We start from the raw sequence: 16,474 nt of genomic DNA, 5'->3' as shown, positions 1-16,474 counted from the left end.
CACAGCCCAAATCCAGCCGCTGGCTCCATTGACGTTTGCTGGGGGGCTGACGGTCTGCACACACACTGCATGAACCCAGCTGAACATCATTCAAACTACCCGGTTAAGAATGCCATGTTTCTAGATCATTTAGGCTGGGACTTTCTGAGCTGTATATATAGATTCTCTGGGCAGTATGTCAAGCCATAATCTTTGAGAGGTGTTGCTCTACAGCCCGTTTCTACGCTATACTTGCAAGAGGAAGGGATGCTGAAATGCTAGTCAAAACAATGCTTTCCTGGGGAAGACTGGCCATTTTCAGCACCACAGTCATTATCAGAGTTTTAATTTACATTTAGCACCGATTCCCTGCTTTAGCTGGATTCGCTGTTGCTACAAAAGGGGATGGCAATTGAAACAGCTCCGTCCGAAACGCCTGGTTGGTGTGCACAGCTTTGCTCTGAACAGCATTTCCAGGGAAAATGAATCCATTTAGACACAACGGCTACACATTTTGCCATATCTTTATTGCACTTGTACCACGTTGCAAACAATTCCACAAAAATGCTGCAAAAGTAAGCCTAGAGCTGCTGAAAGCAGCTTCTTACCCATATATGTATATATTTACACAAAACTATCAAAAGCAAAGTTGAAAAGTAGCAGCTCAGCTATGATAGTCTAAAAAGATAAGAGCTGCCACCTCCTTCTGGACAAATAGTACAACTCGTCATTTACATCACTTTGTAAAACCAACATTCAAGTATTCCCGTCAATGCACAATTAGTGAAATTCCCTTCTGGTAACCACTGTATTTATTATTATTATTATTATTATTATTATTTTTTGCCTTTAAAAGTTTGTAATGCCTTAACCCTTTAAATGCTGAGTAGCTGGGGGAAAAAAAGCATTCGATTGAAATAAGATACAGTGGATTAGAGCACTTCAAGGGTTAACACAGAATAGTAAGTGGACCGTCAGCACAAATAAAGTGTGAGTCACAAAACCATGTCAACCCTCTCAGTTAAATTTGGTAGGTAGGTCTGGGGTTTCATAGATATACCATATATAAATACAAAATATTAAGTAAAGGCCTCCTTTCTATACAAAAAGGACAGGAGGTGTTTTGCGGTCAGACTGTTGTCTGCCAATGAGCTGAGCATTTTCTGAATCTTTTCATAATCTCTCTTTAGGAACTAATGAAAAGCATCACATTAGACTTATTTTTCTTAACGAACTAATCCTTTGCAGAGTCTATACTTTACCTACTTTGGGAACAATTATATCTCATTTCTGAATTCACTGAATTCACAAAGTGGCAAACACAGTCTTTTGCAAGACTTATTGATTCTTTTATCTTTGAATCTTCTTTACTTGGCTGGTAAGAACGTAGTCTTGCGATTTCACTACCTCTCGGTCGTAACAGTGTTAACATCAGTGTTCAAGTCATTTTCGACCACATTGTCATAACCATCCTTTTCTATACAGTCACCAACAGCCCTGAGGACGATCCGCAGCCGCCTGTCCATGGCCTCCAGGTGAGGCTGGTAGAGAATGGGAGCTATTTTGTCCTTTAGTAAAGATTCCTTCATCAAGAGGCTGAGTTTGTACTCCTCCTTGGCTAGCAGCTGTAAGCGCAGATAGGTCGACTTCCTTATTCTGAGAGAAAAAGGAGAGAGAAAATGCAGATCAGTATTCTAATCGCTATTGATTTTGACAGGGCTAAAAGGCTTGTGGTCAGCATGGCGAGACCAGCATAAAAACCTCATTATGTGATCTGAAATGCTGCGAACCAGGCGCTGTCACAGCCCTAATGAGCAGCTGGCATTGTCACCTTCGGGAGCCCTTCGAGGGGGGAGGTTTGGAGCACAGCTCCGCTGGCACTCTTGGTGCTCCTGGGCTGGGTACGGCAAGACCCAAACTCAACATCACCCATCCTCTTGAAAACACGGCTCATGGGCACCATGGGAAGCCATTGTGAAGCCCTTGAACAAGCTACAAGTTGTGCCACTTCCATGAAATGTGCATCTTCTCTTAATAAAGCTTCTCTCACAACAGCCCCCAGCCACGCAGGCCCCGCTCTCAACAAAGCCCCAGCGCCAGCCTGGCTCCGGCGCCCCGGGCAGGATCGTAACAGCTCCTGCTCTCCATAGGATGCAGTATAAGGTTCAACATTTCAGTCCTGTTAGTGGAAACAACCCAAATGACCCCAAAGATGAAACATACCTGCAGCACTGGTTTAAAGGCACCAATATGGAAAGTTCGTCGTGGGAGTATTTTCCAAACCTATTTAAAGGAAAGACCAAGAACACAACAAAGGCTGTTTTAAAGACTAACTTTTTTCTTTTTTTTTCCCCCCAGAAAATATTATTAAAGGTATTTACCCTCTTCCATTATCCAAGTGAATAATAAATGTTTCATTTCCAAACTTCTCAAAGGTCTCGTAGTGATGTCGATCCATGTTACCTTGGGGACAACGAGTAAAAAGACCATTCTGACTCTGAATTGCAGACTCTGAATTTGACTCTGGGCCTGCAGGCCAGGACAACAAAAGCCACATATAGAAGAAAGCCCGTGCTCCCCAGACGCAACGGCTCTGCAAGGCCACGCAACGAACGGATCTGCTGAGCTCCATCACCTCCAGTGTGGGAACCCCCAAGTCCCGAAAGATGGACTGTTATGCCTCTGAAGCTTTTCAAGGTCTTTGTAGCTTTTCCATCCATACGACTTTGCTAATTTTCTATTAAACTTTTTGAACTGCGACCAAACATTCTGTTTTGCCTCAATTAAGAACTTTGCCCAAATTTCTGGCTGCCTGGAAAGTCAAAAAGGTATTACGGCTCTAACATATGGATCAGGTGCAGCTCAACAGCTCTCTTTGGGCACTCGTGGCAGGCAGAACTCTCATCTGCTTTTTAAGGTCAATGTGCAGAATACTGGTGCCAACCTATTAATTTTGTCTACATGGTGGGGACCTTGAGCCACTTATAGATGCCACGTATGGCTCCTGAGCTGTGATTTGGCCTCTCCTGCTGCAGACTCCTGCAGAAATCTCCGCAGTGCCAATGGCATAGGAAATGTACATGCTGGCATGTGTCTGAGGACCAAATATGTATGGTGGCACCTTATAGGTATATTAGCTGCAGCAGAACAGGTTTCATATGAGAATGAGTCAGTGTAGACACTGAGTACCTTTGGAATAGGTCACTAATACCTGCTTGTTAATAATTATTTCATGCTGACCAGGTTACACATCTGTTAGGAAGTTCTTCCTCTTTACCATAGCTTCCTTCCTGAAAATTCTATACGTCTCCCCCCTTTGACAGTTCCTAGGGCAAGCAGCACTGAATGCTACTGCAGGTTGAAAACAATGTGCTGGTCATGAACAGTCCTTGCAAGTGTGTGCAACAGCCATACGTTATAATGGTAAAGCACTCACTAAGCAAACTGGGAAGCCCTTAACCATTGTGAAGGAGCCTGGCCTGACCTGCGCTCGTCATCGCTCTGCGCTTCTGAACGTCTTTGTTCTTTTCATCGGCACTGATGGGAATACATAACCCTGTACGTCTGCATTTTCTCATAATCATCCTGAACGGCACACACAGTAAATGCAGCTTCAACCTCGCTTTAGCAAACTGCTGAGCTGTGCAGAGCGGTGCAGAAAGAAGTGGTTCTTATTCTAATTAAATGTTGCATTTAATGTTTGAAAGAGATGAAACATACCCATTAGGAAATCAAAAACTGTCATATCCATTATATCCAGAATTCTGGTCCCACTGTCATACGGGGGTGTTTGTTTAACCTCTTCACAATAATCTGGATCAACTTCCCATCTGGAAAAGACAATATTTTGATATTTTACGTGACATACAAAGCTTACTGAGTATTTAAAAAAAAAAAAAAGAAGAAGTTATTTTTCAAAGATCCAGTTGCATCACATTCAATTGAGGGCAGGGCCGGGGGGAAGGCAGCAAAGTCTTCAGGCTGTTTCCAGTAATGCAGGCGACGGATAAAGATTGTGACTGATGGAAAAGGAAGAAAATCTCAAGATTGAAAACTATCTGGCTAATAGCTGCAAGGGTTAGGAGATCAGCTGCACCATCGGTCATATGATGAGAACATCTGAGACTTGTGTAGGGCTCCTGATAGCTGTGAATCTCTCCCTCTCTGATAGGACTTAGGTCTTGTTGCAACCTGTGGTCCTATTGCAGCCTGTCAAAGCCACTGGGGAATCTGTCCCATGAGGGATCTACGCCATTGAAGGCCCTTTTGGGTTGAGCACCACAAGCTGGAGCTCGTTGCAAATGTAGGTGTTCCATCCCTTCCACTGAAGAGATGCGGGTGCTCTCCTAAGCCTCGATGCTCGGGGCCAGGCAGGGGCAGGAGCTGCAGCACTGGTCTGTTTCCCTATCGCCCTTGGCAGCTGCTGAACCCTTTGCCCACCACTACTCACTCTGCTTTCTTGCGCTTGTGGTAGGAACGTCTCCAGGGGTTTCGCCAGGTTTTCCTTTTAGCCAAAGACAAGTCAGGTAGGAAAGCAGCCAGGGACCCCTCGATCTGATCTGGTTTTCCACACAGGGCGTGCTCTGTCGAGCAGTAGTAGGAGCATTCCCCATAGAAGCAGATGTTGTTGGCTGGCAAACAAAGGAAAAGAGTTTTAAACCTACCCTTAAATTAGTGTCCAAGAATTCATAAAAATCACTGATGTGTGTATGAGCAGAAATAAATCACAGACCCAAAATCCTGTTACCACGCATAGTTTTCTTCCACTGAAACCACTAGAAAGACACTCATTTCGGTGACTGGGATCATACCCTACACTGAGCTCTCTGGGACTATTTCCAGTCTATTTATATTAAAAAAAACACAACACATTTTATTATTATTTTTAATCTTTACCCTTCTGCATTCACCTTCCCAGACCGATACATCCTTTGGGATATATTTGTTACCCCAGGCTGAGATCGCAAATCCCATTGCTGAGCAAGTGGCATGTGCCCCAAATTAAGTCACCTTTCAAAACCGTGGCTCATTGCTTTAAGAGCAGACAACAGCATTTCATTCATTTACTTGTCGGTATGAGAAGACGCGGCAGTTTTACCAAGGAGAGTTATTTACCACGAGGACTCATGTGGGGGTGTATGCGGACGGTGGAAACAGCACAGACGCAGGTCTGTCAGCACAGTCCCAAACACAGATTTCTTCCTCCACACATCACGTTACTCCAACAATCACAGAAAAAAAACCCCAAAAACGCACCCTGCAGTAGGTTTTGGAGTGTGTGTTACCTTAAAAACCTCTCCAAAGCTGCCATCACGTATTTCTGCACCAACAAGAACTCCCACCTCTTTACAAGAATTCCCTTCCCACATGAATTCAAATTCCTACCAACGCTGGCCTACGAACAAGAATGGGAACACACTGCTGACCTTGTAGGTGTGCTACAACTCCTTTGACATTGCTTTATGCACATAAAATGTCATTAGAGGAAGACTGTGCCTTTTCCTTATAGTAATGCATGAAGCCAAGAAGTCACATCGCATCCTAATTCCACATGAGGCCCCTAAATTCTAATATTGCTTCTGAGCTACTCTCCCCTTGGGCAGGCTCAGTATAATGAGGCAGGAAGGGTGGTGAGTAGAGGGGGGTGATTTTGTGCCTGCCACAGAAGCCCCTGTGGCTCGGAAAGGTGAGCTGGTGGGTTTCATGGCAGCGATGGCCTGTAGGTCACCCTGATGTCCCCCCAGCCCACGGGTGGCAAAGCGGCCGGTGGAGATGGGGCAGCGCTGGTGGGCAACGGAAGGGAGACGATGAGTCAAGAGGACAGGGAGCAGTTCCAGCCCTGGTGCTACGGAGATAACAGGAAAGGGGGAGAAACCAAGCAAGGAGCTGCGACCGGAGGAGTAGGAGAACATGGGAAAGCAAACAAGTCTTGTCATGATGTTTTTGATTGTACTAATTAGCCGCACTATCTGGGTCTGACTACTAACCACGGAATCACACCAAATAATTGGACCATGAGGTTATGTGTTACGACTTGACAGTCTGTCTCAGCTCTTCATTTCACAGCCTCTAGTGACCCCTCAGATGTCTCCATTAAGCTGTGATTACTTTACTCTGGAGACAGACTTCTGCATCCCTCTGCTGTGACCGCTTCCTAAGGGCCGCCCATCTATCTGTGCTCAGGAACAGCTCCAACCCAAACCGTGTATTTACATTCACAGCACTGGCTCATACCCGTTAAATACATCCTGACATAGTCCAGAAATATTTACCCTGTGGTCAGAAACCTCGGTGATGATTACTGAAAGAAAAGTACTTAAGGGAAGAGAAAATAAATAATAGAAATTAAGAAAGGAAGGAAGGGAACACTCGGCATGTATATACTTCTAATTTTGTAATTTGAAGTGTTTTGCCAGGCAGCATATCCTTTCTTAAAAATAATTTCAAGAGCTTTTTCTTACCTGGAAGGCATACTTAGTCCCTTAACATTTTAATTAAAGGAACAGTAGTTTGAGACTCCCCATGAGCTAAAAGTGACCACATCCTTGGCCAATAAGCCACTCGGATTGGCTATTTCCCACGCTGAGGGTGAAGGTTTGAAAACCCGTTTCACAAATTGCGTGGGAAAATAGCAATCACAGTTAGGGCAGCTCAGGTCGGAATGGGCTCCAGAGGGCTCCACTCCAAGCTACATCTCCACGTTAAAACAACCTGAAACCATCAGCTCCTCCTTGCACACCAGCTGCACGACCATCTCAGTAGCCCTTCTTCAGACTCACTCATTTCATTAGTCTAAAATCAAGTGTAAAGCCAACATCTAGACAAACCCAGCCTACGGTAGGCCCTGGGCGTGCTGCCCTGCCGTCTGCAACCCCTCAGGCATTTCCTTCTCAAAAGCGCTGTTGCATTACGGACTCGGCACAGCTTTTGCGTGGCTAACACAGGTGCCCTGACTTCGCTTCTGATCATCTTGGCAAAACCAGGAGGGCCTCACGCCTCCCTGTGAACCTCTTCCATAATTCAAGATGAAAGCGAAGAGTTGTCCAAGCACCTGTGGGCAGCGCCGCCAACTGCAGATGGGCTGCGAATGGGACATCATCCTGGGCCACTAGGAAGGTTGGGATATTCCCGGTCAACAGAAACCGGGGAGAAACATCTGTGATTTATACCCTTGAAAGAAACCATTGCAGACAAAATATTTCAAAGGGTTGCAGGCTGCCAACAGAGCTGATTTACAAGAAATCACATACAGATGCTGCTCGCTGCAGGTTAGCGCCGAAGAGTGAACAGACACCAAGAGGGTTTGTGTCTCACCGTGCTCCAACCCAGCGGTGGCAGCACCACCTGCTCGTCTGGGGAGGGCGTGAATCCAGCACATTTATCTTGATCGCCTGAGACAACTTATCTTTGGGGGTTTCCATGACCTGACACCCAGCGGCAGCGGGAAGCCGACGCTCAGTTATCTGCCGTCCTAACGGCTTTGTAAAGAGCAAAAGGCCCAGCAACGCCCCTACCTCGCTGCCGCAGCCTCTGCTGCTCACTATGTAAATCTGACCTTTCAAAAAGGAATTAAGCCCAGCATTTTGCACAGTGGGAAGATAAATACTGTGTTTAACAGTTTGCTTCTGAATTTAACTTTGGGAACAATGAAACTCTTCTCCGTATTGTCAACAAAAGCAACTGGGACTAATCATTTGACAGCAATCGCACGTTTGTATCCAGATAAATCTCCAGGACAGCTCGGGGGCTGTGCTGGCGCTGGCTGCAGGGACACAGCTGGGACGATGCCGTCTGTACCACATCCCTCTTCACCCTCCAGCTATTGATTTGCACACAGAGCCCCCGCTGCCTGCAATGGGAACCCAGGATGCAGGATGCAGGATGCATCCTGGCATTGAGACAGCAAACTCGTGCTAAAACCACAAGTGTATTTCTCAGTGAGAAGTTACTTTCCACGGCAAAGGTGCTTTTGCCAGCTCTTGTTGGGCCTGTGGGCTCAGCCTGTGGTACATAATCTCCACGGCTCCTGCCCGGATTCTGGGGCAGTGGAGGCGAAAGGATGCTGTATCTCAAGTTACTATTAAAGAAATCAACTGCTTTGATTGATACAGAATAGACATCCTGATATGCCTACCCTAGTTCCTATATACAGGTAGTGAGACAAGACAGCCTGAATTATCCGGGGAAACATTTTCTAAGGTTTCTTAAAAATGCAGGAAAAAAAAAAAAAAAAAACTATAGAAAAGCACAGTTGTCATTTAAGACTTGGAGGTGCGGCAGCAAGATGCTTTGAAACCTAAGTAGGTGACCCACATTCTGCACAGCAGGCTGGGGCTGAATTTCCAGCCAGAGACACAAGCAGCAGCTCCACGCTAAGAGCAGGGTTTGGCCTTTCGAAGGCATAAATAAGAGGGAAAGGGGAGATAAGGTCTAACTGGACTGTGGTCCTTCTCCCAGTAAAATTTCCCAGCCCATATGTTCCTCTTCCACATGACACAGGTGTTTCTGTACAGACCTCCATCCCTAAATACACCTGCAAAAGAAGCGACTGGCAGGAATTTGTGCTCCTGCAGAGTGGGTAGAAGCGGCAGCAGCAGCAGTGCTGGCAAAACTGAGAGGAGAGGATGGTCATACACCCTGAAATGTTCAAATGCTGCAAGTTTGCAATGCACAAGCTCTGTCTTCATTGAAAACCAAAACTGTTTCCTCAAAGCACAGGAGGCAAGAGAACCCCGAGCGGTGTTGCAAATGCCTAATTTTTGTTATCTGAGGATGAATGGATACGATTCATAAAGAAACCCATGCGAAAATCATGGTCTGGTGATCGGAACTCCAACTAATTACAACAATTAAGAACCAGAGTGTCTGTGCGTCATCCTGAGAGCTGAACAACAATTCTTGTCAGGAAGCAAAGGAACAAGTAGAGATACCGCAAAGCAAGTTGCTTGGCAGAGCAATTCTTCCATTGAGATTTGCATGGCTGTTAATAGAGGACATTTAGCAAGCTATACAACTGGAGTATTGGAAAGAACCCTGAACATTTACTAAAGCAATGCATGAAAAGATCTTTCACCTGCTCAAAATAATAGCTTCTTCAGAATTGCTATTGTTTGCTGAGAGGGGAAAAAAGAATCCATAATCCCTTGGAATTGGTGAATATGAACAAAAACGCAGTGCTTACTAGCTATGTAACATGGATTTCTTTAAGCTGCTGCCTCAATGACTTCCAAAACGAAAGCTGACATCATTAATATGTCTCTTTTTTCCTAGCAAATGAACATTCATTTGTAAGAGGAGCAGGGCTACTGCAGCCTGCCCTGCTGCGAAGGATGTGAAATTAATTTCAGTAATTACTGACCTAATTCCATTGCTCACGTTCAGTCCGAAGTGCCTGGCAGTGCACTTCTCCGCAATCTGCCTCCCTTCGCACGCCGCCCGCCGCACCGACCGGCCCGTCTGCCGCCGAGGAAGGGACGAACCTGCACGTCCTGCAGCCTCCCGGCACCGGCGGGCACTGGTTCCCATCCCCATGGGACAAGGGACGTGGCCCAGGTGTGCAAACGCAGTGAGGTTTCTTCCAACACACCCCCGCGCTGGTCCAGCGAATACTACAGTGTATTGATGAGCACCATCTGAGGGTTTCCGCTGCAAGCAGCAGGCTCCCAGCCCGAGGGGAGATTTGTTTAAAATCCATCACATTTAGTGCTTGTTTAAATGTAAGAGATGTATATGGGTGCATGGAGAGGGAAACATTGCCAGCAGACACGATGTGTCCCCAGGACCATTGTTGCTGGGCGCTGCTGGGATGGAGACGCGGAGGCACAGCCACCTCAACGCAACTCTCTGAGCGGCCTCAATAGCTTAACACAGGCGCACAGATGGCAAGTATTGGTTCTTCCAAGCGACTGCACGTCACACCACAATCTCTCAGCTTTTCAGCCAGTTCTCCCTCAAAACCAACTGAACTTGCTGCTCCCGTCTGCCAAAGGGACAAACACAGCGCCCCTCCTCGCCCCCAGACCGCACGGCTCAGCCCAGCACCCTCCTCTGCTCCCTTTCCCACCCTCCAGCTGCCGCCTGAGCTCAGAGCCAGGCTTGTGAATTTCTTTCTAAATACTTCATTTAGGACCTTTATTACTTTTTCATTAACATTAATTAATGCTCGCCTTTTAAGGTCAATATGAAATACAAGACAGAGGTTGGGCATATGTTGATGAGAATCCAACTAATTAAACTGGGGGCTTGTAGGGAAGAGCTCAAGTAACCAACATAATTTAAGCAAAGGGTATTGATTTAAGAAATGTAAAATTGAACTAAAAATTAATTGCTTAAGCATTTTATTCTCCAGAAAAGCCTGATTCATAGTAATCAAATATTTAATTGAATTTATCTGAGGCGTCGAAATAAATTTGAATAAAGGATTATGCTTGGATCATCCCTTGGACGTCTGGAATTTCATAATGACAAGATAAAGATCTTCGCTCAAACCAGCAGCCTTAACCACGCTCCGCATGCTCTGCCCGCTGTGAGCTGCTCGCTGCGGGAGCACATTCACCCTTCAGCCCTGGTACGTAACCCAGGAGGACTAAAAAGCAAGCAAACCTACTAATCTGTGCATTACTTTGCTAAAACAAGAATAAAATGGTTTATATTTCCAAAGAGACAAAGTGCCTTGTGCACACAAACAGCCACAAGATTTTTTGCCACCTTTTGTGTGTGTTTGTCTACAGAAAATCAAGCAAAAAAAATGTAGAGAGAGACAGAAGGAAGGGGAAAGAAAGTGGCTGAGGCACAAATGCTGAGCTGGAGCACATGGAAATCAGGTTTGGTGAACACTGTCACCAGGTACTGTCACCAGGTACCGTCACCACTGTCACTGAGACTGCACACGTAAAATTGGAGTGCTCATAATAACACAGGGTAAGATGAAACCCCTTGTAATTCTGTAATGTATTTTACAAGTGGGCATAAATAACTGTCTGCTCAACTGCGTCCTACAGAGCTGAGCATCAATACGAAGTTAAAAATAACAGCCATAATAATGACTTTATTGGTGATCACACAAGTGTGATAAACATTTGAAGAGAGAAAGCTCTGCAATGACAATGCTCTGGTTTCTAGCTAACAGCAATAAATTAGTTACATCGGGAGAAACCGTAATTAAGTCTTTGGATCTTGACTTCAGGGACTGGGATAAACAGCTTCTGGCCAATCGCAGGCAGAGCGAGGGAGAGATCTCGGGAGAGCTCTGCTCCAGATTGCCTGTTACACAAGTCACCGCCCCAGTTCAGCAAAGCGCATTTGCACACAGCTCAAATAATATGCATTAAGCTCCCTGGAACACAGCTACATGCTTTAAATCGAATGTTTCCCTCTATATTCTTTCTCTAAGAACATACTTAAGCATGGATTTTTGTGCCTTTACTCAGAGCCGTAATTTCTCCATCTCAGCATCCCAGATGCTGAACAGAGATGACAGCACTTTCTCCCACCATGTGCCCACCTGCACCTATTGCAGTTGTATATTCTGGCGAGCAGGGCAGATACTCTGGTTTTATACAATTCGCAGCCTGTGGAGCTCCACACCAGATGTTGTGGAAGAGTGAAGAGTAATAGCAAGTGGAATCGGTTCCTGGGGTCAGCCCCCAAAGCAAGAACAAGGGCTGGGAACAGCTCAGGTCACTCCTACACTGGTCTCTGCCCACCCGAGATCGGGAGCTGGAAGCCGGATACGTTACACGTCTCTGTGATTGATTTCTTTCAAACTCCTGTTGTCATAAAAACTGAAGTACACGACTTTGAGAAAATTAGGTTTTGGTCCTCCAGTCGAAACGGAGAAATAAATGCATCTGACCAACAGAAGTGACAGATCACAGCGCACAGAAAACAAAGCCTAAACAACCAATGGGCGAAGGAATAAGGTTTGGGGTAAACTGAGAGCAACAGAAGAAATTGCTTTCGAAATTGCTCTACGTAAAACATTTGTTGAAGACATTGCTTTCGTGAACATAAAAGCCTGTCTCTGCGGATAATTTGTCAAGGGGAAAAGGCACTCAATTCAAAACAATAAAGTCTTCTTTGTAGGCTATGTCTCCACATTTATTTTTATTCAAAGGTCTTGAAGACAGTTCTATTATAAATACCTGAGCAATTAAGCAATCTACACATCGTTCCCCTAAGTACGTGTTCGGCGGGATAGAAATAATAGAGTGTTATTTCTGAGACTACCTGGGGAGATGAAGAATGTTCTCCAGAGTTTCTTGTCCCGAGTAACGTCTCGTATCTCCCTCGTCATGTTCACCAGTCTGCCCGCGACCGGCGGCACGCGCCGGAAATCCAGGATCCTGGAGGAGAAAGAGCGCAGCTCATGAGGAGGATTAAAATACAGCGATAGTGGCAGGTTTTAGCAAGGTTCATCACACTCTGAAGGTACATTTGTCTGTGGTTTTTAAGGCGTAAAAAGCCCATCAGCTTTAAATTGGATAATTCTTTGTAGAATATATTACAAAATATGTCCTGAATATGATCACCGCTGACTTACGTACCTAGTATGGAACATACACAAGAGTACGGGGACACGTTTTTCCACAAAAAACCAAAGAGACATGCAGTTCCAGAAAGAAGACACAGTAGAAACTTAGTTTTGACCTTGTGCTACTTCAGGCTTACAACATGCATTATGTATATAGAACATGCATTTTGCTCACCAATTTTCAGGGGACTTGAGGAATGGGATTTCAGCCTCTTTCTTCCATAAACATAATCCAACAGGTTTGGTTGTTTGTTTGTTCTTCTGACAGTCTTAGTATTTTATGTATTTGCTTCTGCTTCTCTCTGTTCTAACACCCTTATACCAACCTAAACAACCTCCCTGAGACTAAAGATCTTCCCATGGACAGTGGTGGGTAGAGCCTTTCTCTGCCCCAAACTCCACTGCCTTCGTAGATCATTAACAGCTCCCTACGAGGTATTGCTATTAGATACAGTAAAAGAGTGAAGTCCCCATACAAGCCTCCCTATAGGTGGCATTTTTTTGTCCACTATCTGCTGATAAGATTTTCTACACTGGGTCGCAACGCTTTTTCTGCTTAGTGTGTGGATATTCAACACACCTCCCTGCAGGAACTCCAGGCTTGTTTTTCCTACAGCACCATCTGCTTCAAATGGCAATATAAAGTAAAAAGCAGACAGGATCAACACCAAGGCCAACAACAATAAAACACACAAGATCCTTGAAGGATCTGACCAGGATGGCTCTTTAATAGCAAATCTACCCCACGCCACCAACCGATAGGTTCCCTCATCCTAACCATCAACCCAGACGGCAGCAATACTACACGTACCCCCAAATAATGTATAGTCCCAAAGCTTCAAGCTTTTGAAATGATGTTTCTTGGCACTTCAGGGTGTGCAAGATGCTTCGGTTCTAATTCAGTCTATGAAATGCCCTGTTTTCTAGACATACTGTTAATAATTCATCACTAGTTATAAACTCCTCATTCTAATTTGGGCAGGCTGAGGGCAGCCGTCCCTTCCCAGCCTTGGGTATGCACCATACCCTGCACTGACTCTGCCTGGGGCCAGAGCTAACAGGAGCACGGGATGACCACCAGCGTCCTCTGCTTCCTACGGTTCAAATACGCTCCTGCTATGGGACAGCCTCAGCTCTTTGCTGTGAAACCAGAACCCGCTCCCCACGCCAGTGATTCCTCCTCAATACTCGCTCGGGTTTGCATGTCCTGGAGCTGACCGGGTGAGCCAGACCCCCGTCACATGTCCGCGACACATTCCCCCGGCAACGGCTCCTCTCCATCGGCACTTCAAGATCGCAGGGGAAATTCATCCCTCAGTTCTCTTTAATATAGTCTCTCTTTCTTTTTGAGAATTAGTTATTGCCAGGTTTCTTATTCTCAGAGCGAGTCACATTTCCTAATTATTCATCTACCCTTTCATCATCTGCCATTTCATTTATTCATGGCACTTGCCCACCTTGTTCCATTTTCCCCTTTTTGAAAAGTAATTCAGTGCCAGGCTGGCCAAGTGCACAAACTTCTCACAACATTCCACTTCTCTTTCAATGCAAATCCGTTTTACTTGCCTGTCCAAATGAAACGCTGCTATTTCTGCATTATGTCTTTCATAGTCTGAGAAATAGAAGAAGTCAGGTGGGGTTTCTTGCTCTCTGGTTTGTCTGCAAAGAAAAACAAGGAAAGTGTTTAAATGAAGGGTTAGCATTTCTACGGAGCACCACTCACTCATCAGCACGGTATTCTGGAGTTCAGTATTGTTTGCTTAATGGAAGGACTTTAAATAGTTCATGTGTGCATTATTTGCCATGTAGCCCTCATTTTAGCTTCTTTTTTAAACTACTGAATTCCAGACTTGTGCATGCCGGCTGCTGCCATGGAACTATTCCACTCACCACTCGCACTCTGTTTTATCCTTCTCAAACATTTCATTAGCGATAGCGGTGACGACAATGTCATTTCATTAAATTATCATTAACTGTAATTTTGAAATTTCCCAAAGTAATAACGTTTTTCTTTCCTCTTTGGCAGCCATTGCAGCTCCAATCTAAAAGATGACTCCCCCTTCACATTACTTAGAGCCAAAAGTGACATGTTTTTCTCCTTTCAGAAGAAACGGGATCATTGCAGTTTGACGGCCACGGCGCAGGTCATGTTGCAAACAACATGCTCTAGAAAGGATGCAGAATTCATTGTTTCTTCAGTTTAAGAACCAATAAAAACTGTAATTCTGATGGAAATAGAAAGGCTAAAGCTTCAACACCCAACTTCAGGGTAAAGAGGAGCAAATCTCTCTCACTTCAGGCAGTTTCCAGTCCTGATGGCTTTTGGATGGAGCACAAGATGGGCAGTTGACCAGTACCATGTCTGGCCACCCCTCTACCTGCATCGCACCCTGTTTCATAGTCTTAAATGGGAGATAAGCAATGCCGAGCTGTTCTGCAGAGCATCTGCAAGGGAGGACATCTCCCCAGAGGAGGAAAACAAAGCTCCTCCTCATTCCCCGCTGTCAGCTTGTGTGTCACCCGTGCTACACACTGCCAATTACCACACAGCTTCTGCACCGGGACCTTGCCGCGTGAAAGGCTTCGAGGTGGTGCTGCTGCAAGGGTCGAACTTCCAGGGATTTTGCAGTAAGTCCTAATTCTGGGGCTCGCTGGGAACCCGAAACTGTGTCCACCAACGCTCACTCACACAGCCCAGTGACTGCCGGGACCGGTACCTGCCTGCAAGCCCGCCCGCAGCCACCGTGCCGAAGACACCAGATGAGTCTCAGGTTCTGCAGGGGCTGCAGACGGCGGGGGAGGATTTCTGGCAGTGGCTCTTATTTTGCAAACAGTTGGAATCTGGTGAGTCTCTGGAGAAGGGTCTGGCAGGTGTTTGCAACGGCAGGCGGGGAGCGCTGGGCAGGGGCAGATGGAGAACTGCTGGGACTGCACACACCTAACAGCTACACAGTGGCGCCCGAGCAGCGACAGCGGGAGGAGAGATCAGCACGGTAACAGTGACAGCATGAGGAGAGCACAGATCAGCACGGTAACAGTGACAGCATGAGGAGAGCACAGATCAGCACGGTAACAGTGACAGCATGAGGAGAGCACAGATCAGCACAGCAACAGTGACAGCATGAGGAGAGCACAGATCAGCACGGTAACACTAGCAGAGGAGAAACGAGAATCAAGGGGAAATCAAAGCCCAGGAAAATTTTCCCACCGTGACACAAGTAGGAGAAAACACAGGAAGAACCATTTTAAACACGGAAGGGACACGTTTGCATTGACACAAGATGAGATGCAACTGTGATCTGATCTTGCGGCTAGAAAAGCAAATCACGCTTACAAATAGGAAGAATAAATCCACTCTGATTAGTGAACGGAGCCGTGAATAAACCTGGTGAGTCAGCTCTATTCTGGCTGTGGTTGGGACCTGTTGTGGTGTTCAGTAGTATTTGGATCAACCAACCTAGTGATTTGCGTGCAGAAATCATTGCAAAGCCTCAAGCTTCTCTTAAATCTTCCTGCAAGTATTTTTTTGGCCGATTACTTGATCCCCAAACTCCAACATTAGTGATTTCTTGGGGGTTTTTTGCTGCCATTCTTTAACATCATCAGGACGGTCTGCAGGCTCTGCGGACCCACCGGCATTTCAGGAACAACATTACAGAAACTAAACCTTTACCATGGAAATCTATATTTAGTTTCCAGGATCCTTTACATACACCTGCCTAACTGCCAGTATTAATACCCACCAGGGCCATGTATTACTCGAAAGAACCCTGCCTCGGTGCCAGACTTCTTCTGCACTGGAGGGGTCCTGTTATCTGTAGAGCAGCCAAAAAGCCAGAAAACAGGGCAAAGAGCCCAATGCGAGTGAAGTGTTCTCCTGACAGACACGTGCTGACCCCTGCTCCACAGCCCCGAGACATTCCAGAGACACCTTTTGTGTCAAACTTATAACTAATGAAAGGA

At 45.8% G+C, this 16,474-nt stretch overlaps 1 protein-coding gene across 1 annotated transcript in view; it reads right to left on the bottom strand.

The window, feature by feature from the left end:
• Positions 1 to 1,382: 1,382 nt before the first annotated feature.
• Positions 1,383 to 16,474, bottom strand: part of FAM20C (FAM20C golgi associated secretory pathway kinase) — a gene marked incomplete at its 3' end in the record, with an annotated part of 53,059 nt that continues 37,967 nt past the window's right edge. Inside the window, exons 4-10 of the mRNA XM_080354127.1 lie at positions 14,078 to 14,170; positions 12,208 to 12,323; positions 4,430 to 4,610; positions 3,700 to 3,809; positions 2,361 to 2,442; positions 2,203 to 2,262; positions 1,383 to 1,635 (exon numbers count right to left, since the gene is read on the bottom strand). Coding sequence (XP_080210253.1) covers positions 1,383 to 1,635; positions 2,203 to 2,262; positions 2,361 to 2,442; positions 3,700 to 3,809; positions 4,430 to 4,610; positions 12,208 to 12,323; positions 14,078 to 14,170 — 895 coding nt within the window. The remainder of the gene's footprint in view (positions 1,636 to 2,202; positions 2,263 to 2,360; positions 2,443 to 3,699; positions 3,810 to 4,429; positions 4,611 to 12,207; positions 12,324 to 14,077; positions 14,171 to 16,474) is intronic.

This window comes from Nesoenas mayeri (genome assembly GCF_963082525.1).
Source record: "Nesoenas mayeri genome assembly, chromosome: 15".
In the NCBI taxonomy this organism is placed as follows: domain Eukaryota; kingdom Metazoa; phylum Chordata; class Aves; order Columbiformes; family Columbidae; genus Nesoenas; species Nesoenas mayeri.
This window is presented reverse-complemented; position numbering and strand designations above follow the sequence as displayed.